The sequence below is a fragment of the Takifugu flavidus genome, chromosome 5 (genome assembly GCF_003711565.1).
Source record: "Takifugu flavidus isolate HTHZ2018 chromosome 5, ASM371156v2, whole genome shotgun sequence".
NCBI classification, from domain to species: domain Eukaryota; kingdom Metazoa; phylum Chordata; class Actinopteri; order Tetraodontiformes; family Tetraodontidae; genus Takifugu; species Takifugu flavidus.
The window spans coordinates 4,257,764-4,284,284 of NC_079524.1; the positions used below are offsets into that span (position 1 = coordinate 4,257,764).

Below are 26,521 nucleotides of genomic sequence, written 5' to 3' on the forward strand. Positions count from 1 at the left end.
TTTTTTGCCTCTGTGTGTGTGTGTGTGTGTGTGTGTGTGTGTGTGTGTGTGTGTGTGTGTGTGTGTGTGTGTGTACGAGCGGGCACTTAAGCAAGCCAACTCTTCACCTTCACGTTGCCATGGCTGTCTCGCTGTCTGGCTTGGAGTCATGGCAACTTGTCAACAAACCAACGACTCAAACTTTGCCCAACAACTGATTGTTGCCTGCAGGTCAGCTGCCATCAGTAATTAAAAGACAAACAACAATTAAGTGGAGTTCTTCTCCCGGAGGAGCAGAAACTTGTGTCACGGTTCGTGGAATGAAGCCGGCCGAGGGGAGTCTGCCGCCTTCTGTGGTGGAAGCTGGTGACGCAGAAGTTGAGAAGCTGGGGGAGGTAGGAGGCTGAAGCACCAGCCAAGTTTCGAGTGCACGGCAGATTCTTGTGCACCAAGGAGAGCTGCGTGACAGGTCACAAACGGTTTTTACGGTATTTTCTCTTCACGCACACTCTTTTGGTGCATGTAATTGTGATTTCATTTGCAGGAGGAGGGAGCCTATATGGTGCTTTAATCACTTTAATTATCTTTTAATTAGCATGTTGCTAACAGGTAATTGTATGATAATTAACAAAAGCACTCGCAGAGAACAGACCTGCATCCAAACAGGTCATTCCCACCCGTGGGTTATATACAGGTAATAACAATACATGATTACATACCACAGGTCGCTTCAAAGCCCCTTGGCTTTGATCTTTGTAAAGTTCAGAGTCCCTCAGGATTCTGGAACGTCACCAAAATTTAATCGTCTCTTCCTTGGCCCCCGGTTGAAAATTTCAATAAAATGTGTTCGTTATCTTTTACAGATATCTTGCTAAGAATCAGACGGACGGACGGACAAAGCATTCACTTCATAAAAAAAAAAAAAATACTGAATCATGATCACGATCTAAGAAATGGCTTTTTGATAGACGTGCGTCAATTTATGTAAGATAAGTTTTCAAAGTAGCTGTTTTCCAGTCTGAAAGGACTGAAGTCAGGGAGGGATATTAAAAGGCAGGAGTCCAGGAGCGTCCTCTGGAGCCATGATGAATAATCGCCCGGACTTTAGTTGGCACATGTATGAATGTGTGCACGTGTGGCGCAGTGGGGGGGGTGGGGGGGGGGGGGGGGGTGTCACCGAGACGCCTCTGACTGCTGCCAATGAGTTCTCAACCACAAATGTCTCCATCACATCAACACTGGTGCACGATGGTCTCAGGAAACTTCAGCAGTCATCCTGGATCAGCCATCACGTCTCATCTGGTCGCTCTTCACCCAGGGGGGGGCAGAGGCTGCCCTGCGCGGGCCAGGAGAGCAACACTTCAACCCTGACAGGGATGGAAGGGTAGAAAAGGACAAAGTGGAGACGGACGGAGGGCAGGAGGAGCGCGTCGATGGAGATGGAGATGCTGACACCGATTTGGATCTCAGAGGTACAGAGGAGGACGGTTTTAGATTAAATATTCAAGAAGAGCTTGAATATATAATAAAACGGTGAAATGTTCACTTTGTATGAGCAGATGTGTTCGAAAAGACGTGTTTTTTTTAATTCTGTGCTTCACAACCCTGTGATAACGGAGCCCATTTATCCGGTGATCTGTTTCTCCTCTTCTTTGAACGGCCCACGTGTGCAGAGCCCCGTCCTCCGTCTCATCGCCGTCTTTTTAACCAGGCTTCCTTTTCAGCAAAGGTCTTGTCTGAGTATGTTCTCCTGACAGGGTGGAATCGTCCATGAGGGACTTGTCATGTTCTCCTCCCCTGTGGGGGAACAGTGAGAGATACAATCATGCCTCAGTGTTCGGTTCAAGCTTGCTGGGATTCCTGGATTCTAAGGATTCCAGTGAATTTGAACCACTCTTCCCATTCCTGACACACAAGAGAATTGGAACAGATTAGAACTGTCATGGAAGGTTGTGAAGCTCCGATTCTGCGCCAGTTTGGAACAGTTAGTGATACTTTTTTAATATGAATTTTTTTTCATTTTGCAGGTACGGTGCCGACATTTGACTCCACGGGCCAGAAATCTTACAGGAGGGCGTGTGAAAAGTTCCGCGTGGTGCCTTCTTCTGCCTTCCTGCGGCAAATTCAGAGCAGTGAAATGCTGCTGATGCATCGCTCTCTGGGGCCTCAGGTGATTTGGGATGAATGCAGCCGGTAGCTCGCGCTAGCTAGAGCCAACGTGAGCAATTTTTGTGATTTGCTTCTTTATAAATGAGCTAAAGGTCTGAAAAGGATTAGCTTCAGCTTCTAATTAGCACCTGGTTTTGGTGCTTTTTCACTGCAGCTCAGAAATTGCCACGCGTAGCTCAGATTTTGAGCTTTAAAATGTGATTTTGCCTGTCAAAGCCCCAAAGCAGCTGGGCTGAACTACCTGCTCAGCGGTGAAAACACCTAATCATCAACCGGGGTGTATGTAATGGAGCGTGTGGTAATTAAGAGCCTGTTTCCTGAGGAGATGGACAAAGGAAAAGAGCTAAAATTGTTGGAGTGCTCCCACTTTCTAAAAAAATACCAACCAAAAGAAACGGTGCAAAGGCAGAAAAAATAGTTCTTCTATATCACTGGTCATCTAGTTTTTCCTCATTTTTACTTATAAACCCTCAGTTGTAGGTCAATAACCTGAGTCTAACTGTGTTTTCTCTGTACAAATGAAGAATATTCTCCCTTTCATGTGACAACTTAACAGGAAATCAGTGTTATTTATGTCTTGTTCTCTAATGTCTTGAGAATTGAGGGCTTTTTATATAATCCTATGTAACACACATTAATGTAAAGGGACGGGGCTTTTCATGTGTTCGTCAGGTGTCGTGTCTCATTTGCTGCGTCCTTGATGGAAACTATCATTTTCATGATCTGCTAGCTTCTTTGTTGTTGACCTACACCTCCACACATATCCATCATGCTTTCTTTTTCCTCACAGTTTTGATATTTTTCTCGCTCCCTCTCTCTCTCTCCCCGTGTGTGTGTGTGTGTGTGTGTGTGTGTGTGTACGTGTGTGTGTACGTGTGTATGTGTGTGTGTGTGTGTGTGTGTGTGTGTGTGTGTGTGTGTGTGTGTGCGTGTGTGCATCAGTGCTATTAATGGGAAAAATTTCTGCTGTGGACAAACAGAAGATGCAGAAGAATTTCACTTTATAAGGGGGTGGATGTGTGTTTGCAGGGCACCAAAGCGCTGGCGGTTGCCTTGGTAACCAACACTTCAGTACTGAAGCTGAACCTACGAGATAATTGGATGGAGGGGATGGGCGGAGCTGCTATAGCCGAGATGTTGAAGGAGAATTGTTATATCACAGGTGGGCACCCAGTTTCTCCCCCCCCTCCTTTTTCAGCAGAAGTGCCACCTCCTCAACTCACCCCAATTTTTTGCACGAGCACACAGTTTATTGTCGTTGAAAATGGTCGGTGTGAGTCATCTCACCATTTTACACTCTTAGTTTTCACGATGAGTCCTGGTAAAAAAGAATAATAATTTTTTTAAAATCTTTTTTAAAGGATGTTGTTCCTTCCAGTCTCAGTATTTTTCCTCTTTCCAGTACCTGATCCCCATAAATGACTTATTTCCCTGTCTACTTGTGTGTGAACGCCAGAAGTGGACCTCTCCGACAACAATCTCGGGGACCGCGGCGCCGGCGCCGTCGCCGACATGCTTCAGAGGAACAGCACCCTGGTGGAAATCAGCCTGTCAGGAAACGACTTCACAGACGAGGCTGCTGAGCGGCTCTCTCAGGCGCTGACTGTCAACACAAGGTTGCAGCACCTTGACCTCAGCCACAACGCTCTAGCGGAGCGCGCAGGTAGCGCCGACCTCAGACAGACGCGTCGGGGGCCAGGAAACGTCCCAATGCTGCATCAATAATCAGATGTAAACGCTTTTAAAGTGTTTTATGAGGGGGCCCATCGTAACTCCCTTCAAATGCTGAAGCTTGGCGAGCTCGCACCCCCATGTGACCACGTGTTAACGTGAAAAACAAACTCCTGACAGGCTGCAGAGGTGTTTTATTGACAGGTCTGCCTACATTTGTAATTAAAGCCTACACTACTTGTTTGGCTTGTCATTTTACCCTTAAATTAATCTCAATGCTAACCTCAACTTCAGCGGTATCACGTGTGCTATTAACATGTCAGGAGCGGTGTAGACATTAATCAAAGGTCCTTTCATTGATTTCAGTTATGTGAAGGCAAAAACGGGAGTAGCGCCCCCTGGTGGCTGCGTTGAGTCTGATTTTCCACTTGGCTTGTTCTAAACAAACAGCCTTTATCCCCCCTTCCAAAAAAAAGATGCTTTCCTTTGTCTTTCCCCGAGCTGGGCCTCAGGAATTTACGTCCAATCAACCCCAAATTCCGAGATGCGGTAAAATGCCACGACGTTCACGATTAGCGAGGGTTCCCTTAGAAGTGGAGCTCGGTTCAGGTCTTACCTGTCAGCAGCCGTGGGACAGCAGGCGGCGGTGGCATTCAAAGGTCGCCGACGTTTTGCATTCATTAAAGCCTCCTTAAATCAGGACACAGATGAGACAAGAGGCAGGGAAACGTGATGATAATGGAGAAGAAACCATCAGGAGAGCAGAAGATTAGGAGGATTTTATCGCCGTACATCAGATTTGGCTTTATCGTCCAAACACGATGGCGGCGTTTTAACCTTCTGAGCATCCTGTGGTGCTGTGAGGTGAGTTAGGATGATCCACCCTCCTGACCTCATTTCAGTTTGGATTTATTTTGTAACGGTCTTAACGGTGAAGGAGCCTCACGATGCAGCTGATAGAGTTACGTAATGTTGCGTAATCTGCTTGTTTCTAAGAATCCGAAGTTCCGTTTTCACGGGGCTTTTTGTTGTTGTTGTTGTTATTGTTGTTTTTATTCTAAGGGCAAATTCTGGGAGCAACTCTGTCAGAGAACACTGGTTTGAGATCTGTAAGTCTGGCCTGGAACTGCATCCGTGGGAGAGGAGCTGTGATGTTAGCCAACGGCCTCGGGGTAACATACCTAGACACGCATATATTTTCATTACATTCTTTATATCAGAATACAGGATGAACTGTTTATGCAAATGCATCTATTTGCAGCTTAGGTGTTAATTTTGGGAGGATTTACTGCAACAGAACCATTTGCAGAACCAGATTTCAGCTGGAGACTGAGAGTCGTTCATATATTTTAAGCGGCCCAGGAGGCTGCGTTTCAGAGCTGATGACATCTCAGCGCCGCACGACGACGGCTGTCATTTCAAAGACTTCAATTGCGGCCGACAAAATGCGTCCCGGGGAGTTGAACCAAGAAATGGAGCCGCGGTATCGATTTCCGGGTTTCCACGGCCGCCTGCGCAGAGTTCAGCTGTCAATCATGATGCTTGCTAATCTGAGCAAGAGAGCGAAGCCTTGAAGAGGCATCAGCCTGATAGGATCTGTGTACGAGGACAGAAACCCTCACTGGGAAAACGTCCGAAGGATTTTAATGTTGAGTCGAGGTGTTGTTTGAAACAAAAGAGGGGGGCGGGGCTTATGCTGTCACCAGGAGACACTGGCTTCTTCAGTCATGACATATACATGAGTTGATTATTAATCATGTGATCCCTTCTTCCTCGGGTACGCTTAGCCATTATTAACGAGCTCAGCAAATATAATAGGCTTCAAAAATAAGGTGAAAATGTTAGGGACACTGTGGTTTATCATAGCAGAAGCAGCTCTTCACCTCACAGCAGGAGAAACTCTGGGGTTTCTGGCTCTAATGAACAGGATGATCAAGTGGATCGAGATGGGCTTTTTTTCTTCTCTTTCAGGGAAATATCTTCCTCAGAAGCGTCGATCTTTCATTTAATGGGTTCGGAAAAGAGGGAGCCGTCGCTTTAGGTCAGGCTCTGAGGGAGAACGAAGTCCTGGAGGAGTTAAATGTGAGGTACGGCTAAACAGGCTCGGACCTGCTGCCACCAGACCAATGACATTGCGTAATAACACACTTTTATGCCTCGTATGGTTGTTTTTCTTTCCCTGACACGACACATTGCACACTCTCCCCACAGTAACAACAGAATTCCTCCTGAAGGAGCTATTCACTTAGCCTTGGGCCTCAAACACAACAAGACAATCAGAATCCTGCAAGTAAGTCGCCTGAAAAGCAATTTTGGAGCAACGGTAGATAAAATGGGACAAATAAACGGATCACTCTGCCTAACTGTTTTAATTTCTGTTGTTGCTGACACAAATTAAGCGGCAGCACTTTTAATGATAGTTAATTACTGAACTTTTTTCCCTCCTCCTGATTTTATTCTCCTCAGGATTGGCTGGAATCAGGAGAAATGAGCTATTATTGGGAAACAACTTTAACATACAGTTTTTGTCAGTAAAAATGGCCGTGAAATCAAAAGTGCTGACAATAAATATCAAATGTCTGTGCATTTATGTGGCACCTTACATTTTATGATTGTTCAGATTGGAAAGAACCCCATTCAGAATGCTGGTTGTTATGGAATCTTACAGTCTATGCAGGAAAATCCAGATTCCGCCATAGAGGCCTTAGACTTCTCGGTAACCTGCAAATTCATACAATCCACCAGGCTTTCTGCCAAAGATCTCATTTTCCAACATATTCAACCTCTTCCCTGCCTGCATTCCTTTCCAGGACATCACAGTCAGCCAGGATTTTGAAGACCTGTATGCAGCCACCAAGGAGGTTTTCCCCGCGCTTGCAGTCAATCACGGCGGCAAGATTGGAGCATTCACAAAACACAAGACTGAAAAGTGACTTTGGAGCCATTTTAAAGGAGAGAATTAGGCTAATTGCTGTTCCACTGTGGCTGAAAAGACGACGGCGCCAAAGGCGGAACGTGTAAAAAGTGCAATGAGGGATTTTTTTTGGGAATAAAAACCTTCTAAACTTTTCAACAGCGACGCTCAGCCTGGTTGAAATATTGTTTAACGGAACACAGCTGGGAACAGGTATTTAGCCCGGTCCCTTTGAGATGTGATTGGATGTTATATAATGTCAGTGGGTAGAGTGATGGAGAGGATCAGAGAGCGCCACGATGTGTATGAAAAGAAGTGAAAGTGGGAGTGCACAAAAAAGATTTAAGTAGTGCACGACTGCCGATATAGGAACCAGCCTGTGAGCGAACGGTTGCGTTAGATAAGAGACGTGTTTGCTCCAACACGCTGCCGTGCATCTATCAAGCATAGCAGGTAGCAAGTATCCATCCTGGAAAATGTTATAGATTTGATTCTCTTTAATCTAGTTTAGGTGAAATCTAATTGTGTCCGTTAAAATCTAGAAATGAAGGCACATCAGCGCAATTAAAGGAAGAAACAGACCATTTTGAAAGGATGATTTGAATTCAGTTTATGTGGATGTAAGATTTATTTTTCCATTATTATTGTGAAACAGAAGTGCAAATTGACACAAAACATCTCAATGTCGTGATGTCTGGAGGTTCATTGTCAATATTATGTGGAATGACTCAGACTGTCGAACATTCATCACTTTACACTTACGAAAGTTCAATTAGCGTCTGAGGTCCCTGGTCTTTTTTTTATTCATTTATTTTTTAAATGTATTCCTATATTCTTTTTATTATAACCATGAAAATGCAATCTTTTAACATCTTTCTAGACAGTAACTTTCTCACTCTAACTAGAATCCTCATGTTTTATAGAATAGTTGTTTGACAGGTTTCCCAACCTTTTTTGGGACCATAGATCCTCTTTTTAGAAATAAAAACTAGTTACTCACTCAACCCACGCTGCCTGTTTTTAATTTGTTGCTCACACGTCACATTTTGCCATGCCATGTGACGTATAAAAAAGGTCATTTAAAATCTCCCTTTTGTGAGGAAGATGAGGCTTCCAGTGCTCGACTCCTCAGGATCTGACTCCAGGGTTTGGATCCGTCTCCCCCTGCTGCACTTTATCCCTCTGTGACCCGATCAGAGTCCTCAGTTGTCCCAGTTGAGAAGGCATCTCGTTCATCTCTGCTCTGTTACCCACAACTTTGCTGTCTGCAGGTAGCACAGATGTCAACAGACACAACAAGAACGAACTTTGACCCCAGACCCTGAACCCTTCGACCAGCACCTATGTCAAGGCCAGCAACCCTGCCTTCACACTACTGTCATGTGGAGCCTTCTATTCATCAGCCCACCGCCTCTATAGGCTATGATGCGCGTGGGGTCTCCCTGCTGCAGGCTTTTCTCTTTTTACTCTCTTTTTAATGCTTCCAGGTTTGACTTTGTGGAGTTCAGAGTGATTTTGACAAAGCCTTTGATGTTTGCCTGCTCATTCACCTGAGCAAGAGACACACATTCGTCATCTGATCTCCAAAGTCCAAAATCCTCCTCTTACTGCAGTCCAGGCAACAGTCAATACTGGGCATGGAAGAAGGTCATATTCTGGGTTCCTAAATGCTGAGCCAACAGTCGCAGCCCCCAAAAATGTAGTTAAAGAAGTCAGAGGCAGATCGTTCATTATCACTTGAGTCTCTGAAATGTGGCAGGTGACACCTCAGGTTGGTTCCACGTCACAGTGCCAACCGTTGTGATTGGCTTCTGCCCAAGCTCAGTTGTCACACATTATATGTGGTAGACTGAAAATTCATATCAGTGAATGCGGGACCTTTTCCATCATATATGTGCAGTAGTCAAGGTTACACAGCAGTGACGGATGCTTTAGTGTCCCTCTACTTTGATAGTCTTGACCTATGATCTTTGGAAGATTAAGGGTCAAAGTTCCTCCGGATTATCTCCAAATTTTAATGAGCTTTTCTCAACATTTTTTGGATATTTAACAAGAATTCATTCAAAACTTTACACGTTATTTTGCTAACAAACAAACGCTAGCTCTCACATGAGCTAATAATAGAAAGAAATAACAGTTGTTACTAGTGTTTGCATTGATTGCGTTTTATTTTACCCATTTGCATGTTTGAGGATGGTTTTTAGTGGATGGTGGGGCCCCCACTTGAAATCTTGCTTGGCTAGGGCCGGCCCTGGATGGGGAGGTTAAACATTAACTTGCCCAGTGTGGTGCAGGACGTGTTTTAACGTAGCGGAGCAGCATGGCGAAGGCCATTTCTTTAAGGTCTAAAGCACAAATACTGTGCAGACTTTCTGCAAGTCCTCAGCAGGCGGCCAGGTAAAGACCTCATATTTATCCTAACCATAGCTAACGTTAGCATACTGGATCCCTCTGTAACATCCTGTCTGTCTGCTTCTTCCATCTGAACGCTCAGCACATTTGACTGCTATTTTCTTTCTTTGTCAAACATGTTAGTCTTGTTGACGTGTTGTTAGCCGTGATTCACTCAATGTAAACACTCAAGTGTCCTCAAAAGCTCCCTGTTATAATGCTAAGGAGCATGAAGAAGTCCCGCTATTTGCTTTAGTGATCAACACACATCTTTTGTAATCATTTGCTGGAAATCTGACCTTTGTCCTGTGAAGCCACCATTAACGTCTTGTTTTTCCAGATACTGCAGATTTTTCTTGTGTTCTGCTCTGTTCTAAATCAAGTCTTTACCTTTTCCTGCTCCCTTATTTCTTGTGTACTGCAACCGAGTGAACCATGTGGGAATTAACTTGAAATTTCTAATTATAGTTCATAATTAAACCCACTGGCCCATAAGATTATTAAAACAAAGTCTCGGTGACCTTCAATGTTTGTGGATTTTAGAATAATGAAACTAGAAACTAGAAAGTGTTTAAAAGACGGCCTTGAACGCAGGCTACAAGTTATCATATGTTCAACACATCGCTATAATCCTTTCGTACCGGCCTCTCTCTTTGAACTGTTCTTGGCCAAAATATGATAATTACAGATTGTCTGTAAAATCTTAAATGAGGCTCAGCTGAGAAAATGAGGTTAGTTCACATTGAAGCAGCTTTCTGCTTTAGGATTCATGAACATGTCCTTGGACTTGGATGCAGTTTTACACAGCAAATAAATGGACAATTTCTTCAAAGTTCTTCCTGCGTTCATGTTTTTTCCACTTTCTTAAGGCAGGACGAGAACTTGTTTTCAGGATTCATATGCTTTTTGGAACCTGTTGGATTGCAGTGAGGGGTCTTTCTGTGATTTATATTCCCGTTATTATCCACTCCATGGATGTAACAAAGATCAGCAACGATGACAGGCAGCCCACTCACTTACACAATACGCGTATTTTTCCCATGAAAGGACAATGCGGTGTCCATCTTGGAGACCCCGTCCATTAGAACTGCATTTATTGCTAATGTCTCTGTGTTTTGTTTGAGCCTGTGTTAAACCGGCTTTCATTTTGGTTCTGTGTAGGAGGTTGTCATTGAGCGGGGACAAAGTCCATGCCAGAAAAGATGCCCACTCCAACCTGCTGTCAAAGAAAGAGACCAGCAGCCTCTACAAAATACAATGTAAGCAACACTTTGCTTTGTAGTAATCCAGTATCCAGTATTATTCCAACCTCATTGATTGTGGGGTGTTTTATGTTCTGCTTAGCTCATTCACATTCCCTTCAGCTGGAAGCTTCTGTGCTTGATTCCTGGCTCAAGGCCTTTCTGCAGTGATTCTTCTCACCATTGGTGTGTGTGTGTGTGTGTTGTGTGTGTGTGTGTGTGTGTGTGGTGTGTGTGTGTGTGTGTGTGTGTGTGTGTGTGTGTGTGTGCGTTTTCTTGTACTTGATACATATTGAGTACCGAAATATTAATTCTGCAGAGGACATTTGAGGAAAGTGAGGACATACAGTATTTGGCTGGTCCAGGAAACTTTAAAGAAATTAGAATTGGTTTTAAGTGTTTGTGTGTGTGTGTGTGTGTGTGTGTGTGTGTGTGTGTGTGTGTGTGTGTGTGTTGGGGTGGGGTGGGTTAGTTGGGATGGTTTGAGCTAGGATAAGGAGCTGGGGAATGCATTATATCTATGAAAGACAAGACATCATAAAGATAGCAGTACGTGTGTGTGTGTGTGTGTGTGTGTGTGTGTGTGTGTGTGTGGGGCAGGAAGTGGATGACGGGGCCAATCATGTGTCTATAACTGATCCAATAGTAGATTTAAAAAGCTGAGGTTAAAATAGGGAAAAGTCTAAACGTTTGAATTGTTTCCAAGGCCAAAAACATTTAGCAGCCACGGAGGCATTTAGACGGTTATTTACCCTTCGAGCACAGAGGCACCTTCATGTCACATCATCTCACTGATCCAGCAGCTGCTGGTGGTCCATTTATAAAGTGGCGCCAGACTCCGATGCTGACGGGATCCTTCCTCACGGAGCTCATCTCTGAAATATGGGTCCCAGGACACCAATTGTCATTGAATATGATAGAGTTGTGTTTTGTTCCTAATGAAATGTGCTGTTTTGAGTCTCCGCAGGCCGCCTCGTATCTGCCTCTGCACAAACCGGTTCATTAAATCATTCCAGACTTATTTGAGCCAAAAGGAAGCCAGAAGCTTCTGTTAGCAGCTAGCATCACGGCAGCGGCGGCGGCAGCTTACTCTGTAGTGGCGTAACGCATCCGGCCTGTGAAGTTTTGCAAGATTGAAACAGCTATTTCTGTCTTTGGAGGTTGCAGTGATCCGTGTGTCTGTCCTTCGAGAATTCCATCACCCTCACGCAGCTTTGATCCTTCTTTTTGCATCAATTTCAGCTTGTAGGGGTTTCATTTCGAACGCCATCCTCCGTAACCCATAACCTACTGAAAGTGAATCTGTTTTGGATATCGAAGTCTCCTCTGAATTGCAGTGTGAAATTACTTTGTTGAATTGAAGTGGGCCTCTCTGCTCTGGCTTTCTTTCAGTCCACAACGTCAAACCGGATTGCCTGGAAGCGTATGAAAATCTAGAGTGAGCGCAGCCACATTTTAATATCACTCGACCGCCCGTCGACTTGTTGCCGGTCTTTCAAATCTAACTTTTTAGCACTTCAGTCGCATCTGCAATAAGGGGGGGGAAATGGCCAATGGCTTTTTTTTACTTTCTCAGGGCCGAGGTGCAAAATAAACTGCATCAGGACAAAGACTACCCATGTGAGGTGGTTGGAAGCTGGACCACCTGGTACGGGGAGCAGGATCAAGCAGGTAAACAGAAAATACCTCTGCTTCATAAACAACATCACTTTCTGCACTGAGCGCTGAAATCATTTTTCAGTATGAGGTTCCAGTGAATGGATTAATTTCTTAATCTACGGAGGCGGCAGTTTGGTTGTAATTCCTTTACATAGAGTCAGACGGTAATGTAGGGACGGGTAGAGAAGCTTCCAGATGTGGATGTCATAATATACCTTGTGTGGGTTGGATGACGTCTCCTGTCGTTCCTGTCGAAGCAGCGCCGCTCAAACCCGGTGCTGCAGTGACCTCTGCTGGTGTGTGTCTGCAGTGCATCTGTGGAGGTACAGAGGAGGCTACCCAGCCCTGACAGACTGTCTGGTGAAGCTGAAAAACAACAAGGTTCACATGTTTCCAGCCTTCCACAATAGAGATATTCACAGTAGAGATGTGTCATTTATCTCTGGAACATGAGAAAAGTTTGGAGCCTGAATACATTTTTAATTGAAGGGGGTTTTTCTTTCCTCAGGAGTACATGGAGTTTCGGAAAGAAAGGGCAAAAATGCTTATTTCAAGGCGAAATCAGCTCCTTTTGGAGTTCAGTTTCTGGAATGAACCGTTGCCACGACCAGGACCCAACATCTATGAATTACGCAGCTATCACCTCAAGGTATCGACCCACAGAAGAGTTGAACTCTTCGGCTCTGTGTAGTTAATGCTGTTGCGAATAAGAAGATTTCATGTGTTTTTCCATTCAATTTTGACTTTGGAGCTCACAACATCTGGAATTGACCCTCACTTATGCATGAATGCACCAGCAGAGCTATGATGAAACTCTGAGGGCCGGTATGAGCCAGAATTGTTACGAGACAGCATATCTGTTTGTGTTCTCAGGCCTAATAGTTGTGTTTTCAATGCTAATGCCGGCCCTCTTTCTCCGCGTTTCAGCCAGGAACTATGATCGAATGGGGAAACCATTGGTGAGGCCCGACTTGTATCCCATGACCCGCTGTCATGTGAACGTCAGATCATCCCTTGGTCCAAATGTGGTGGTGATCCTCACACCTCTCTGATGCCATGTGTGTAAACCAGGGCGAGGGCCATCAGACACAGACAGGAAAACAACGAAGCCGTAGGCGGGTTCTTCTCTCAGATCGGCCACCTCTATGTTGTTTATCATTTGTGGGGTGAGGTTCAAGCCTTTTGTTATATCAGGTTTGGCATCTGACTCCACTTGAATTTACACGCCGTCACCGGTATTTGTTGTTTTTGACCGTGTGTTACGTTTGTGTGCTGATGTAATCGGTGCAGCACAAAGAATGTCTGTTCTCTCTGGTAGTGACGTTACAATTTTAACCCTCAGCTCAAGACAGAAACATGTGATGACGTAAAGTAAACAGAAAATACCTCTGCTTCATAAACAACATCACTTTCTGCACTGAGCGCTGAAATCATTTTTCAGTATGAGGTTCCAGTGAATGGATTAATTTCTTAATCTACGGAGGCGGCAGTTTGGTTGTAATTCCTTTACATAGAGTCAGACGGTAATGTAGGGACGGGTAGAGAAGCTTCCAGATGTGGATGTCATAATATACCTTGTGTGGGTTGGATGACGTCTCCTGTCGTTCCTGTCGAAGCAGCGCCGCTCAAACCCGGTGCTGCAGTGACCTCTGCTGGTGTGTGTCTGCAGTGCATCTGTGGAGGTACAGAGGAGGCTACCCAGCCCTGACAGACTGTCTGGTGAAGCTGAAAAACAACAAGGTTCACATGTTTCCAGCCTTCCACAATAGAGATATTCACAGTAGAGATGTGTCATTTATCTCTGGAACATGAGAAAAGTTTGGAGCCTGAATACATTTTTAATTGAAGGGGGTTTTTCTTTCCTCAGGAGTACATGGAGTTTCGGAAAGAAAGGGCAAAAATGCTTATTTCAAGGCGAAATCAGCTCCTTTTGGAGTTCAGTTTCTGGAATGAACCGTTGCCACGACCAGGACCCAACATCTATGAATTACGCAGCTATCACCTCAAGGTATCGACCCACAGAAGAGTTGAACTCTTCGGCTCTGTGTAGTTAATGCTGTTGCGAATAAGAAGATTTCATGTGTTTTTCCATTCAATTTTGACTTTGGAGCTCACAACATCTGGAATTGACCCTCACTTATGCATGAATGCACCAGCAGAGCTATGATGAAACTCTGAGGGCCGGTATGAGCCAGAATTGTTACGAGACAGCATATCTGTTTGTGTTCTCAGGCCTAATAGTTGTGTTTTCAATGCTAATGCCGGCCCTCTTTCTCCGCGTTTCAGCCAGGAACTATGATCGAATGGGGAAACCATTGGTGAGGCCCGACTTGTATCCCATGACCCGCTGTCATGTGAACGTCAGATCATCCCTTGGTCCAAATGTGGTGGTGATCCTCACACCTCTCTGATGCCATGTGTGTAAACCAGGGCGAGGGCCATCAGACACAGACAGGAAAACAACGAAGCCGTAGGCGGGTTCTTCTCTCAGATCGGCCACCTCTATGTTGTTTATCATTTGTGGGGTGAGGTTCAAGCCTTTTGTTATATCAGGTTTGGCATCTGACTCCACTTGAATTTACACGCCGTCACCGGTATTTGTTGTTTTTGACCGTGTGTTACGTTTGTGTGCTGATGTAATCGGTGCAGCACAAAGAATGTCTGTTCTCTCTGGTAGTGACGTTACAATTTTAACCCTCAGCTCAAGACAGAAACATGTGATGACGTAAAGTAAACAGAAAATACCGCATGTCTGAACGTTCCCTGATTTGATTGTACACGCATCATAAAGTACTTTAGATCCCTTATGAAATCCTTTTTGCCCGCCTGGTTCCTCTCATTTTAAAAGGCCAGATGTTCTCTTTTGTCCCGCCTTAGCAAGTCTTAACCCTAGATGGAACTGTTGCTATTAATTAGACGCGACTGTCTTAAATCTCCGGGTTGTGCTGTTTTCCAGCTTATGAAAGCCTGCAGTCCCGAGAGGAGACCAGGAACACGGCCTGGCTGAAGGAGGGATGGGATGTGAACGTGTATAACACAGGTATTACACATGCAAACCCTCTGGTTGTGTTTAAAACAAACAGACTCCATCATCATGGCTTCAGGCGAGTCGTCGGTGTAGATCTGCACACGTCCTATCTGAAATGTTATTCTTCACATCGGCTACCTTCGAGGTTAAATTTCCCGAGGTGTTGTTAGGATTTCTGCTCCAACGCTCCACCGATGCTAGCAGCTCTATTTGTACAAGATGGCTCGTTTGCCACGTTACCACTTCCTGGTCAGGTAGGAGAGCAGAAGGAGCCTCCACTCTAGGACAGGAGAGGAAGTAGAGGACTCGCTGAGCTCGTCTAACATGTATCCCAACGTAGGCCATAAAATGACGCATCAGGAAGTACAAAAGGATTTAATACAACAGAGATCAATGTTGCACCAGCTGGATGTTTTATTCTCTTTGTGTGCACTTCTCAATTAAGCTTTGACTTGTTTCTCCCTGTCTGTGTGCAGAGGCTTTGATCAAAAGAATGGAATCCAGAATATTGATTCCCACCAAGAGTTCACCTTTGCAGTAGGCCGACTGAAACCTGGGGCACCTCTTGGATAAAAGCCCCTCAGATTCATCTCAGGTTCACTCGCGTATGAAATGTTTTCCATTCAGGCCTTTGCACTACGATCAGCTTGGGTTTGAAGATGTTTAACCTGTGCGTGTCCAGGCTGACTGGTTAAATGAGGGTTTTTTTTCCCTTCTTGGTTTTATTCTGAATTGTGTTAACAGAACATATCTGAGTCTGTTCTCTTTTTATCACCGTGACGATTGGACATAAGTCTCCCTCATTACACTTTGCAGTTAGCAAAGGAAGGTTAAAAAATTATGATACCTCAGGAATACATATGTGATCATTTTAATGGTAAAATAGTCACTGTGGTCTGAAGCTGTTTGTACTTGTTTTGTTTTTGCTTTTCTTATGAAAAGGTGTTCCAAATAAAAGAAGGAACTAAAGAGGGAACTAAAGGTTTCAATCTATTTTCCAAAGAAGCATTTCCGCTAAAAAAAAAAACAACAACAAAAAAACGACATAAATCATAGATGATTTAATTTAATTTAATAATGTTTGCCCTCATCTGTCTCCTGTTTACCATCACCGCCAGCAAAACCGGAAATGACCGCACGCGCATCCGCGGCACGTGCGAGCTATTTAAATAGCGGCTGCGCCTTTAAGAGGAGGGGGTGTGTCGTCCGGGGGACTGGCCCTTTTATTTGAATAAACAGTAGTTCTGATGGGCTGGATTCAGATTGCGTCGCTCGGATGTTTTTTTCCTCCCGGCGAGGTGATCGCAGCGGGACGCGGTTCTTCCGAGCCGCCAATGCTCCTCATCACTCCGGCCTAGCCGTGTTCCACTGACCAGCGTCGCAGAGATTCGTGTGGGCCGACAAGAAAATAACCCCGCCGACAGCATGGACTTGCACATTTTGGACCACAGGCTGCGGGTCACCAGCATATCCAAGAACGGCCTGGTTCATTTCACACACCCCTTGATTAAGCTGATATTTCTCCGGAACAGAACACGGTAAGGACCTTGTAAAAGAGCTAAGCTGCTGCACAGCGACTCTCCTTGTCTGTGCATGTCCGGCTCAGACGCACCGAAGCCTGTGCAGACTTCCACAGACCTTTTGAGGTGCTTCTCCACCTCCATGTTTCGCAACAGTCTGTCAGGTTCTGCAGAACTTGGGTTTTTCTTGAAAACGGCTGCTGTTGGGTTTCTAATTAAAGACCTACCGGGTTCTTTTTGGAGAATATCTTTAAACTCATCCACGGGGTTTCAGACTCTCCTCCGAACTCATCATTCATTGTGCAAATTGTCCGGATCTCATGTCGGCATCAGTGCCATTTTGCAGTTAATCCCTGGATATCCTCTCATTGTTATGCACTTGTTTATTTCTCTGGCTGCCCCACATAGAGACGCTCAGCATCTCTTTCAGCCTCGAAGGGTACAAAGGATCAGTCTTCTTTCCATCTGAGGGGTTTCTTCTAAACCTGTGACCAATTTACATCACATTTTTATTTAAAAAAAAAAAAAAAGGGACACGAGCAACGGCCACTTGGGTCTAATATAATCTTTTGCTTACAACAAAATAAAACTGTAAAAATGGATATTTGCTATATATATATGGGAGGATCAAAACTAAGAACCTTTTATTCTAAACACTTGCAAAAAAAGGCCAAACGGAAGTGGCTGCATGTGTCCTGAGTGCGTCCAAAGCTGATCAGAAAAGCAGCACGACTCGCCCAATCTTTCAAGTTTCTGATCTTTCAAGCCCTCATCTGCTTTCCTGTCGGGCGCTTGTCAGACACTCCGGCCATTCACGCCCGGCTGCTTCCAGAGCCGTGCTGCACACATGGGCCGGGGCCGCGTGGATGCGTCAGCAGTTTGAAGGCAACCGTGAGTCTTCTACGAGAAACAAAACCACATAACATTTCAAATTTGTGAGTCAGCATGTAAGAACCGGCCCCGTGGTGCATTCAGTGTCCGGGACAAAATGCACGCCTGTCTTAATAGTTTAGTTCTGCGTGCCCGGAGCCATCGAAATAGCCCATTCTGGATGTTCTCTCTGTTGTGTGAAGACAATGCAGGTTGTGGGACGGTGGAAAGGACGGGAGTTCACAGAGACCCCACTGGCCGACTCCCTCTCTCAGGCCCCTGGAACTCATCAGCAGGAACGGCTCAGAGAAAGTCTGCAGAGAGTCTCCAGTTGCATTTTAAGGAGGTCTGAGCTGCTCTGGGCCGAGGACACACGAGACCTGCCTGCTTTAGGGGTTCCAGAGCCCTTCAGATGCTTTTCCAGTAGCACTTGTTGGAACAGAGATGCCTCATTGAGCCAGAAGACTCGTCGTTTTTCCGCTTTCTGCTTCACTGATCCGTCAGGGCCTCCACGCACCGTGTTTACACAAGTCCCCCCCTCCCCCAGATAATTAGGGATTCCTAGAAAAACAGCACCGAGCCCATTGTTCTGGAAAAAGAACAGCCCGTGAGAACCCTGAGGGGTTTGTAGGACGCCGCGAAGGTAGCAGACGTGTTCAGTCTCCCACTGTGGCTGTGGGGGGCGCCGCGGCCGCCAAGCTGAAGCCTCAGTCGCGCCTTATCGTGTTTCCTCAGCTGCAGCATCAGAGAAACTCCTCTGTCACATCCCCCCAGGTGGATCAAAGTCCAGTTGTTGGTCGTCCTCCCCGCTCCACCGCTCCCTTGGTACCTGCCGCTTCCTCTGTTCTTCACTTGTGTTCCATCTGTCGTTTTCGGGCTGTTTCACGCCTCATCGGGCGGATTTTGTTTTCGGAAGGCATCGAGATCGGCGGTCGCTCGCAGGCTCCATAAAGCTGTTCAAACATACCAAGTGGACCGAGGCCACTTTCCTGCAGCCTAAACACACAAGCTTTGCAACACAGAGGTGATTGCGCGAATTGCTAAGTCCAGTTAGCATTGTCACATTAGCATCAGAAGGTTTAATACACCACTCACTCACCTGGTGGACAGTTTAGGGCCTCCAGGTTAAGACCCTGGAGGGCACCCAAACAGGCAGCTACAGCACTTTGAGCGTGGAATAAAACCCGGAACTTTCTAGCTACAGTACGAACACCTGCACTGCTTTTGAATTGGCCTCCAGTTGTCTCGCAACAGTCGGCGCACTTCTGGTTACAGGTGTATCACACAAGCCTCCACCGTGTTCTCTGGACACACGTAATGTAATTTAAGGTTGACTAGATGCTTGGAAACAGCACCTGCAGGAAACTGAGCCGGGGTGAAAGGTCAACAGGAAGTGAGGGGAGGAGGACAATGGAGCTTGCTGAGCTCACCGGCCCAGCCGATGGTTCATGTCCTCGCCTCCTCTCGCTGCGTCTGTGAGGGAACTGTCCAATCCCCTGGCAGGGATTACTTTTTTGCTGAGTAGGGATTTTGGCAGTTGCGCTCAGGCCACTGCTGTAGAAAGTGAACAGGGAGAAGGAGGCATGGCTCCAAACGCACCTTTGAGGACAATGGAAATAAAAAGCTCTTCCTTTTTAGGAATTCAAAGAAAACTCCTGACTCTTTGAGCGCACTAATCTTTGAGCTCCATCCTGAAACTTTAGACCAGAGGTGATCACTTTATAGGGATAATCAGGTTATAATCGCAGCATTTAAAGACAGATGTAGCCTAAAATGTTAGGTTGGAATTGGGACTGTCTGTCATCGTCATCTGTAAAGTTTAAGTCCTCTCAATCACATGTGCTGCTGTAGACTTATTTTAGTTTATGCCAGCTGCGCGACCACGTGGGGGGGTAAAGTTACTGTCTGGGTAGGTATGGTGGGTCAGGTAACATCTGCTGGACTTTAGCTGCAGGGCCACTCTCAAGCTAAGAGATGATTGGTGCAGGGTCCCTCCATTAATGCTGCAGTCGGTAACCAAAGCGATGCCCTAGTTTGGCACTTTACCCTGCGTTTGCTGCAGACAATAGCGCCACGCTGGCCCTGCGCCGACCCTTCTGAGATTCCCAGCTACCCAGATGAGAAAAACAAGAAGACTTTGTTGGTTATTGAATGAACAGCACTGTTTGTTTACCTGTTCCTCTCTCTTCTGTTTCAGCTGTAAGTTCTTCAGCCTGACAGAGACGCCAGAGAACTACACCGCCGTCCTCGACGAGGAAGGGTTCAAAGGTGAAACACCAGGCAGACGCTGTTTCATTCGTCCTCTTCACAGGTCTGGGAGGGTGATCTTCCCACTCTCTAAGTGATTTTTATCTCGGTCGTCATCAGCCCGCAGCAGGAATAATTTAGCCATGTGGAGCCGTAATTAGCATTAGCATCACAGAGGGCGCAGCGTCTCTATTGGAAGCGAAGCGTTCGGCCATTCTGGGGATAAACAGAGCGCCGTTTAACACGGCTGAAAGGACCAGCACCTGTGCACAAGAGTTCAGGATCAAGGCAGAATATACAGAATAACCACAAACTGTAGTCCCGGTCATCGTGGAGGGCAGATATCAGCCCTGGGTGCTTTGCCTTCGTCTCCTTCGCTCTCCGTGTTCCTGACTGTTTTCAGAGGTAAACGTTTGTTTAGGTGCCAGAACAGCGGCTGCGTGGAGGGTTTATAGCGCCGTTTGCTCACATCGCTGTGACACTGAATAAAAGCCGAACCTGCAGGTTTTGTGGCCACGTGATGCTTTTTGACACCTTATTTCCTCTGTGACGCGATTTAAAGATGGAGACACTATATTTTGGGGGCTCATCACCACAAATAACCTCCATAAATAACTTTCGGCCTCTTGTTTACTTCCTCCACAGATAGCAGTTTCCTTTGCAGCTTCCTGCCCCCACTCAACTTGACTCTTATGATTCAAGCGCACGGCCCTTATCTTTATATTTTGGCCACATGAACTTTGACATTAACCAAGAGTCATCTGTCTGAGCAATCTGAATATTGGTAATGCTGTGTAGGAACATCACCTGTTAGATCTGATCATTTCCTAACATCCTTAAAATATTTAAAACTGTCATCATTTATTTAAAAAAAAGAAGTAGCAAACATGACCAACGTGTCCTCTTTAACACACTTAGAGCTCCAGCCCTCGGAGCATCTCAAGGTGGAGGGCTCCATCTGGCTGCCGCTGAATGTGGTCTCCAATGGCAACGCGTCCAGCAGCTCGCAGGCCGTGGGGGTGACAAAAATCGCCAAGTCCGTCATCGCTCCTCTGGCGCAGCAGCACGTCTCCGTCTTCATGCTCTCCACTTATCAGACCGACTTCATCCTGGTAGGGCTCCTCTCCTGCTGCCATTCAAGCAGTGCTCTCCTGATTTAAAGACTCTGGCCACTTTAAATTTAATGACATCATCCTCCTTCAACACAAATATTCCCCGTGATAACTTTTTACCCTGGATCGCCTGTAGGTGCGTGAGAGTGACTTATCTGTGGTCATCAGCACATTGGAGGAGGAATTCAGTATCTTCAAGGAGGTGGGAGGAGAGTCCATCCCTGTGCATTCTCAGGATGTTTCCAACGGACTCCAGAAAAACGGGAGAGAAGGTACTCCTCACTTTCCCGTCGGCATGATTTTGCTGTTTTTGAAATGATTAATTAAGTTTCCCAGTTTCCCACAAAACTTTATATCTGGGGGAACAATGCTAATTTTCAATAAAAACCTATGTTAGTGCCTCCATTATTGCATATTAAATCAATGTGTGGGTCACATGGGTGAGTGAGTAAAGGGTGATGTCATGCTGTGACTGTGCTAGTTCTATTTAAAGTTCTATTTAAAGGTTTTCATTGGTAAAACAGTCATCTGTTTTCATTGGTAAAACAGCCATCCAGCCTACAGTTCACCCAGTGCTCATCCCTCAGAACCAGTTCTGCGTCATGTCTCTGGATCCAGCCACGCTGCCGTCCATCGCCACCACGCTCATCGACGTCCTCTTCTACTCCAACAGGTGAGAGGTGGCTGCAGCTCCCCTGCTGTCCACACGGTGGCAGCACACGACGGCTCTGTGCGATTGTGATTCTGACTAAACGTCAAATGTGTTTATTGGTCTTCAGTCCAAAAGAGGAAGATGGGTCACCATCAAGCCAGGGCATCAAGTTCTTCTCCTTCTCCCTCATCGATGGCTACATCTCACTTGTGATGGACACGGAGGCCCAGACACGGTAGGACCTCCTCATTCTTCACTCCCTCCACCTTTGGCACCAGAGGGAAGCGAGTCAGTTTATTTGGGTTAATATTGTTTTTAATTAAACTCAGTTACAGATTAACCTAAAGCCAAACAGTGTGTTGCTGGGCAAAAACCAAGTTTTTAATCTCTCGTCTGTAGTTTCCCGGCTGATCTTCTGTTCACCAGCTCCTCGGGGGAGCTGTGGAGGATGGTCCGAATCGGGGGGCAACCTCTGGGTTTTGGTAAGAGGCCGCTCAGCACCACAGAGCAGGTTTTTCCTGAACAAGTGCTCACAAACACAGACTCAACCAAATACAACCAAACTTTGCATTGAGGAACGCTTCTGAAAACAAGATGGGAGGAAAAAAAAATCAGTCTTCATGAACAAGTTTTGAACAGAAGGAATCAGATGTTGTTAACGCCGCTTTTTTTCTCAGACACCTTTGTATTTGTCCTCACATCGTCTCCAGGATAGCGGTCTGCTAATTTCTATGTTTCTTCGTAGATGAGTGTGGTATAGTGGCACAGATATCTCAGCCTCTCGCTGAGAGCGACATCTCCGCGTATTATATCAGCACCTTCAGCTTCGATCACGCTCTGGTGAGTATGCCGCTATCACTTTAGTAATAATTAAAACAGAAGTCAAACATTGATGCATTTGTGAGGTTTGAATCAAGTGTCCTCCAGTTAGCTAACTTTCAAGCTTCCTGGACTGTTCAGGTCCCAGAGGAGGACATAGCGAGCGTGGTGGACATGCTCCAGGATCAGAGGAAAGAACCAGCCACCAGTTGACTTCAGAGTTATTCCCTGATGTTCCTGGCTCAGCGTGACACCCCCCCCACTCCAGATCCAATGGCCGGGGTTGGCTGTGCCAGCTCGAGAAGACAGCTACCCCGCGCCTAGACTAGCGCTGCGTCACCAGCAGTATTAACTACTGACCACCGGAGGCGCTGTTTGTTTGCAAGACCTCCTGCCTTAGAATAAAAACCCAGAGCCCCCCCTCCACGTGTCTCTGAGGAAGAGGTTGGGGATTCTGGTGGGGCTGCACACCTGCACATTCACACACACACACACACACAACACACATGCAGACACACTCCAACACTGAAATTTGCAAGCACAATGTCAGAGATTCGGACTCTCGATACAGAATATCCTCTGAAACTGTATTTTCCTTTAAAACATGAAGAGACCCTCAAAATATGACATTATTATTAATATTGTTATTTATGTTAAATCAGGGTCTTTGATTTGGAGAATAATGTGCAGGAAGTGCTTAAATATCAAAACAACTTGTTTCAGCTCAGCCTTTTCTTTCAACTTAGTATTACCAGAGGTCAATAACACAAAGTCTTACATTGTTATTTGCACAATAAAGTTCATGTTTGTCTGTTTTTTGTCAACATCACTTACAGTAAATGTTAACTTTGGTACATTTGTACAAACTGAAGTATTCTTTTTTTGTTCGTCTTGCTTCAGTTAATAAAGATTTCCTCTGAAAGTGTCATCTCATCATTTAATCATCAATCATCAGCAGTTTGAATTAAATAAACTATTAGACAAAGAGAAGTGTTCAATGACTCCTGAGGAATCCAACTGTTTTGTGTTAAGATAAAATGATCCTAAATCACTTTGCACTTTATTAAAGTCTAAGTTTCAAAAAATTGCACACAACCAAACCACAAGTGCCCCCATCAACTGGCAGATTTAATCACCTGATGGAGGTTTCGATTGACGCATCCGCAGAGATTGGTAATACCAAGTAACTAAGGGAGAATGTTGCAGGAAGTCGGCTTCCTGCCATTTTTCATCTGAATTTGTAGAAATGTCACTGTCGTCTCTAAGCGTTCGTCCTGGTGCTCCGGAGGAGATCTGTGAGGAGGCCTCAAACCAGATCCCCAAACTCTCCGGGAATTAACCCCGAGCAAGTTCTTGCAGATCTTTTGGGGTGTGTGTGTGTGTGTGTGTGTGCAACAGAAACTAGCTTTAGCTGCTCTCTGATGCACATTAGCCTTCCCTTTCTCTTTGAACTCACTTCTTTTGTGCAAGCAGTAGCCCTAAAACTTCAGCTCCCAATCTTCCCAACACCGGACTGTAGAGGAGGTCTCCTAAAGTCGCTAAAGCAGTGGACGAAGCAAGTGCTGCACATGCTGGCAGAACAAATAGGGGACGCAGACGTCTAAAAGAAGAACTCCAGTTCCTTCATCCATTAATAACAATAATACACCTGCTTGATCACAGAAGGCCCAAATGTACAAGGAGGGATTCAAGGATCCAATACAAAAGATGGACCACTAACATGAACGTGTAATAGCAGTAAACAGATTTCTTGATTGAGGTTTCGTATACATCTCTGAACAATGACTGACTTCACTGTGGGGGGTTGTCTTTAAGGGAAGCTTTTCATATCTCTGGATCTCAGTGTTCACTTTCCATCATTTTCAGAAATTAAGTGGAACAGACTGAAAAGACAACTCAGAATGGACTTTCCTTTCATTAAGGTTGTCACTTTCCAGGAAATGATGAGGCAGCAGATAAGTGATGGTTATCTTCAGCACCTCCACGCCTCTCATGTGCAGATACATATAAATAAACTTTTGTGGCCATAATTGCATAACAGGAATGTTTAAATGACCTCTTTGCAAGCCAGAATGGATCACAGAGCAGGTATTAATCATTCTTTCATCAGCAGGTGCACAATCCTCCTAACTCATGCATTGGTTTTTTTAACCAAATTGGCAGGTTTTCTCCAGGTTATGTTTGTGTGTGCGGGAGTCCTGATGCAGTGTTCAGATGCAGGAACTGCATTGAGCAAACACGCCGCCGCCGGCTCCTGCAATCTGAAGGACCTGTCGACCCTCACCAAGCATCTCCTGAGACTCAGCCTGAACAGCTACGTGAGTACAATCTGGAACCCTTCGTCAAAGATGCCTTTCCTCCGCTGTTCCCTGAAGAACTGAACTGGGAGCAATGAAGTTTTGTGCCAAAAAACTTTTCTTTTTAATTCTATTTTGCAGAAAATGTGCAGACATTTGTAACTGATGGGACTGTGCATGCAAATGTGGCGCTAAAACTATGTCACTTTGATGATTGGGATTTAAAATACTTGAATGATTAAATCCTCCTAACAAGAAAGCACTTGCATAGCGATCTCCGGTTTTTAAAAATGTGCAATCGGCTGTGTCATTGATGCTAAAACCACATATTATGTGCAATTCTGCGACCTTTAGAGGTCAGTCGTCTCATGTTTTTGAAGCTAATCAGTCGTAACAACTCAAAATGAACATTGACAGGTTTGAGCTACATAAATAGTGATGTGGGTCCTCCTCTAGAGGGTCCTCTATGATGTTCCTCCATGATCAGTAGCCAAGAACAAACATCAGCTTTAGTATTTGAAACACATCTGAATGCAGCAGAAATTTCCAATATCTTTTATTTCTGGATTCTAACCACTAGATGTCATCAAATCTTACGTACTTCAGCTTTAAGAGATTTATCAACGATGCCGCCTGTTGGAGAGCTGAACTTCTACTCTTCTCTTCTAGGACGGAGCCAACGGGGAGAGCCTGGGGACCTGGACCCCTGGGTTTTCTGAGCTCGAGGTCCAAACTAACTCAACTGTCAATGGCACAAATGTGCAGTGCTCTCTTCTGTTTGTGGTTCAAGGCCTGAAAGAGATCCTGAAGGATCAGAAGGAGGACTTGAATCCCCATGATTACAGCCTTCACAAGGACCTCAAGGATTCCATCTTCACAACCAACTCACTGAAAGCGTGTGCAAAACAAATTCTCGGTGGGGATTGCTCCCCAGCACCACCACCACCAAAAATACCCATAACTTATTTTGATAGGAAGCAGTGGAGTCGCACCTTGCTGGAGACTGCTGAAATTTACATCAGCTGGTTGGAGCACCAAATTGGGTCTCTTACAAAGTTACAGAGCAGACGAACTTTGATGCAAAAACCATAAAGAGTTGAATGAGATTTACTTAACAAACACCTTCACAGTGCAGCTGTTTCACTGTTTGCAAAAGTTTTTGTCCTTATTTCCATACAGTATTTTCGCTTGTTTACAGGACATGATTTTTTTATGAATAAAAGGCATTTATAGTTAGTTTTTTATAGTCCAACTTTGTTTTTTAATTCTATTGATGCTATTTTACAAATCGTATTTATGAACACACACATTTGGAAGGAGTTCTGGTAGCAGAGGGAGGTGCCAGGAGACCAAACGCTCACAGAGGTCGCTGTCCAAAAGACAGTGAGGACAAAACACCATGAGACAGCACATTTTCCTTCTGACCATTTAGCAATAAAAGAGGTCCGCCTTCTCGACATATTGACCTTCCGTTAACGCTGCAGCTGCCGCATGTCGCCTCATTTACGATTTGAACAAGTGATAATTCAAATTTTGCCAAACTTTTGTTAGACCAAAAGTCTTACAACATTACCCACTATGCTGTGTAACATTCAGGTGCAAGGTCAGAAAGGAGGACAAATAAGTGTCTGTACGGGGCATTTAAATCCCCACGCATGGCCACCCTAGGTAGGGGGCACATAGCTTTGGCGGAGTCAGCTGGATATTCTGCACAAATGATTGTTCCTGTGATTGTAATTAATCAACTTGCCACAGAAGCAAACAAGAAGGGGCTCCAGTACACGTCTTAATTACAAGTTTGTTTCCGCGGCCTTCACGGTGATTAATTGTTTGGCTCTGGCCTCATATCCCGAGTGGGCAACGATGCCCGAGGAGGGACAAAAAAAGAGGCTGATAAAAATCACCTTCAGAGAACAACCAGTATGCTCTTTAATGGCGCCGTTGCACGATTA

At 45.3% G+C, this 26,521-nt stretch overlaps 4 protein-coding genes across 6 annotated transcripts; all 4 read left to right on the plus strand.

Moving 5' to 3' along the window:
• The first annotated feature begins 126 nt into the window (after positions 1 to 126).
• lrrc74b (leucine rich repeat containing 74B) lies at positions 127 to 7,737 on the plus strand. 2 transcript variants are annotated; one of them, XM_057032289.1, is made up of 10 exons: positions 129 to 374; positions 1,298 to 1,451; positions 2,007 to 2,149; positions 3,178 to 3,310; positions 3,605 to 3,811; positions 4,882 to 4,991; positions 5,791 to 5,906; positions 6,031 to 6,109; positions 6,440 to 6,535; positions 6,630 to 7,737. In XM_057032289.1, exons 1-10 carry the CDS (start codon positions 300 to 302, stop codon positions 6,750 to 6,752), a joined length of 1,236 nt encoding a protein of 411 aa, XP_056888269.1. In that variant the 5' UTR covers positions 129 to 299; the 3' UTR covers positions 6,753 to 7,737. The 2 variants fall into 2 exon arrangements, with proteins under 2 accessions (XP_056888270.1, XP_056888269.1); XM_057032290.1 differs by lacking the exon at positions 6,440 to 6,535 and having other exon boundaries at positions 127 to 374.
• A 1,252-nt stretch (positions 7,738 to 8,989) lies between these two features.
• Positions 8,990 to 15,991, plus strand: nipsnap1 (nipsnap homolog 1 (C. elegans)). The gene is made up of 10 exons (XM_057032293.1): positions 8,990 to 9,130; positions 10,286 to 10,383; positions 11,758 to 11,803; positions 11,942 to 12,036; positions 12,335 to 12,405; positions 12,533 to 12,673; positions 12,952 to 12,983; positions 13,096 to 13,190; positions 14,981 to 15,064; positions 15,529 to 15,991. The coding sequence occupies exons 1-10, from the start codon at positions 9,054 to 9,056 to the stop codon at positions 15,591 to 15,593; spliced, it is 804 nt and encodes a 267-aa protein (XP_056888273.1). The 5' UTR covers positions 8,990 to 9,053; the 3' UTR covers positions 15,594 to 15,991.
• Positions 15,992 to 16,263: 272 nt separating this feature from the next.
• Positions 16,264 to 23,194, plus strand: castor1 (cytosolic arginine sensor for mTORC1 subunit 1). 2 transcript variants are annotated; one of them, XM_057032291.1, is made up of 9 exons: positions 16,264 to 16,590; positions 19,640 to 19,710; positions 20,608 to 20,801; positions 20,938 to 21,073; positions 21,351 to 21,474; positions 21,581 to 21,688; positions 21,853 to 21,935; positions 22,199 to 22,293; positions 22,381 to 23,194. In XM_057032291.1, exons 1-9 carry the CDS (start codon positions 16,478 to 16,480, stop codon positions 22,483 to 22,485), a joined length of 1,029 nt encoding a protein of 342 aa, XP_056888271.1. In that variant the 5' UTR covers positions 16,264 to 16,477; the 3' UTR covers positions 22,486 to 23,194. The 2 variants fall into 2 exon arrangements, with proteins under 2 accessions (XP_056888271.1, XP_056888272.1); XM_057032292.1 differs by having other exon boundaries at positions 16,270 to 16,590; positions 22,414 to 23,194.
• A 1,103-nt stretch (positions 23,195 to 24,297) lies between these two features.
• On the plus strand, positions 24,298 to 25,853 carry LOC130525438 (uncharacterized). The gene is made up of 3 exons (XM_057032227.1): positions 24,298 to 24,360; positions 24,436 to 24,590; positions 25,239 to 25,853. The coding sequence occupies exons 1-3, from the start codon at positions 24,324 to 24,326 to the stop codon at positions 25,659 to 25,661; spliced, it is 615 nt and encodes a 204-aa protein (XP_056888207.1). The 5' UTR covers positions 24,298 to 24,323; the 3' UTR covers positions 25,662 to 25,853.
• The last annotated feature ends 668 nt before the right edge of the window (positions 25,854 to 26,521 follow it).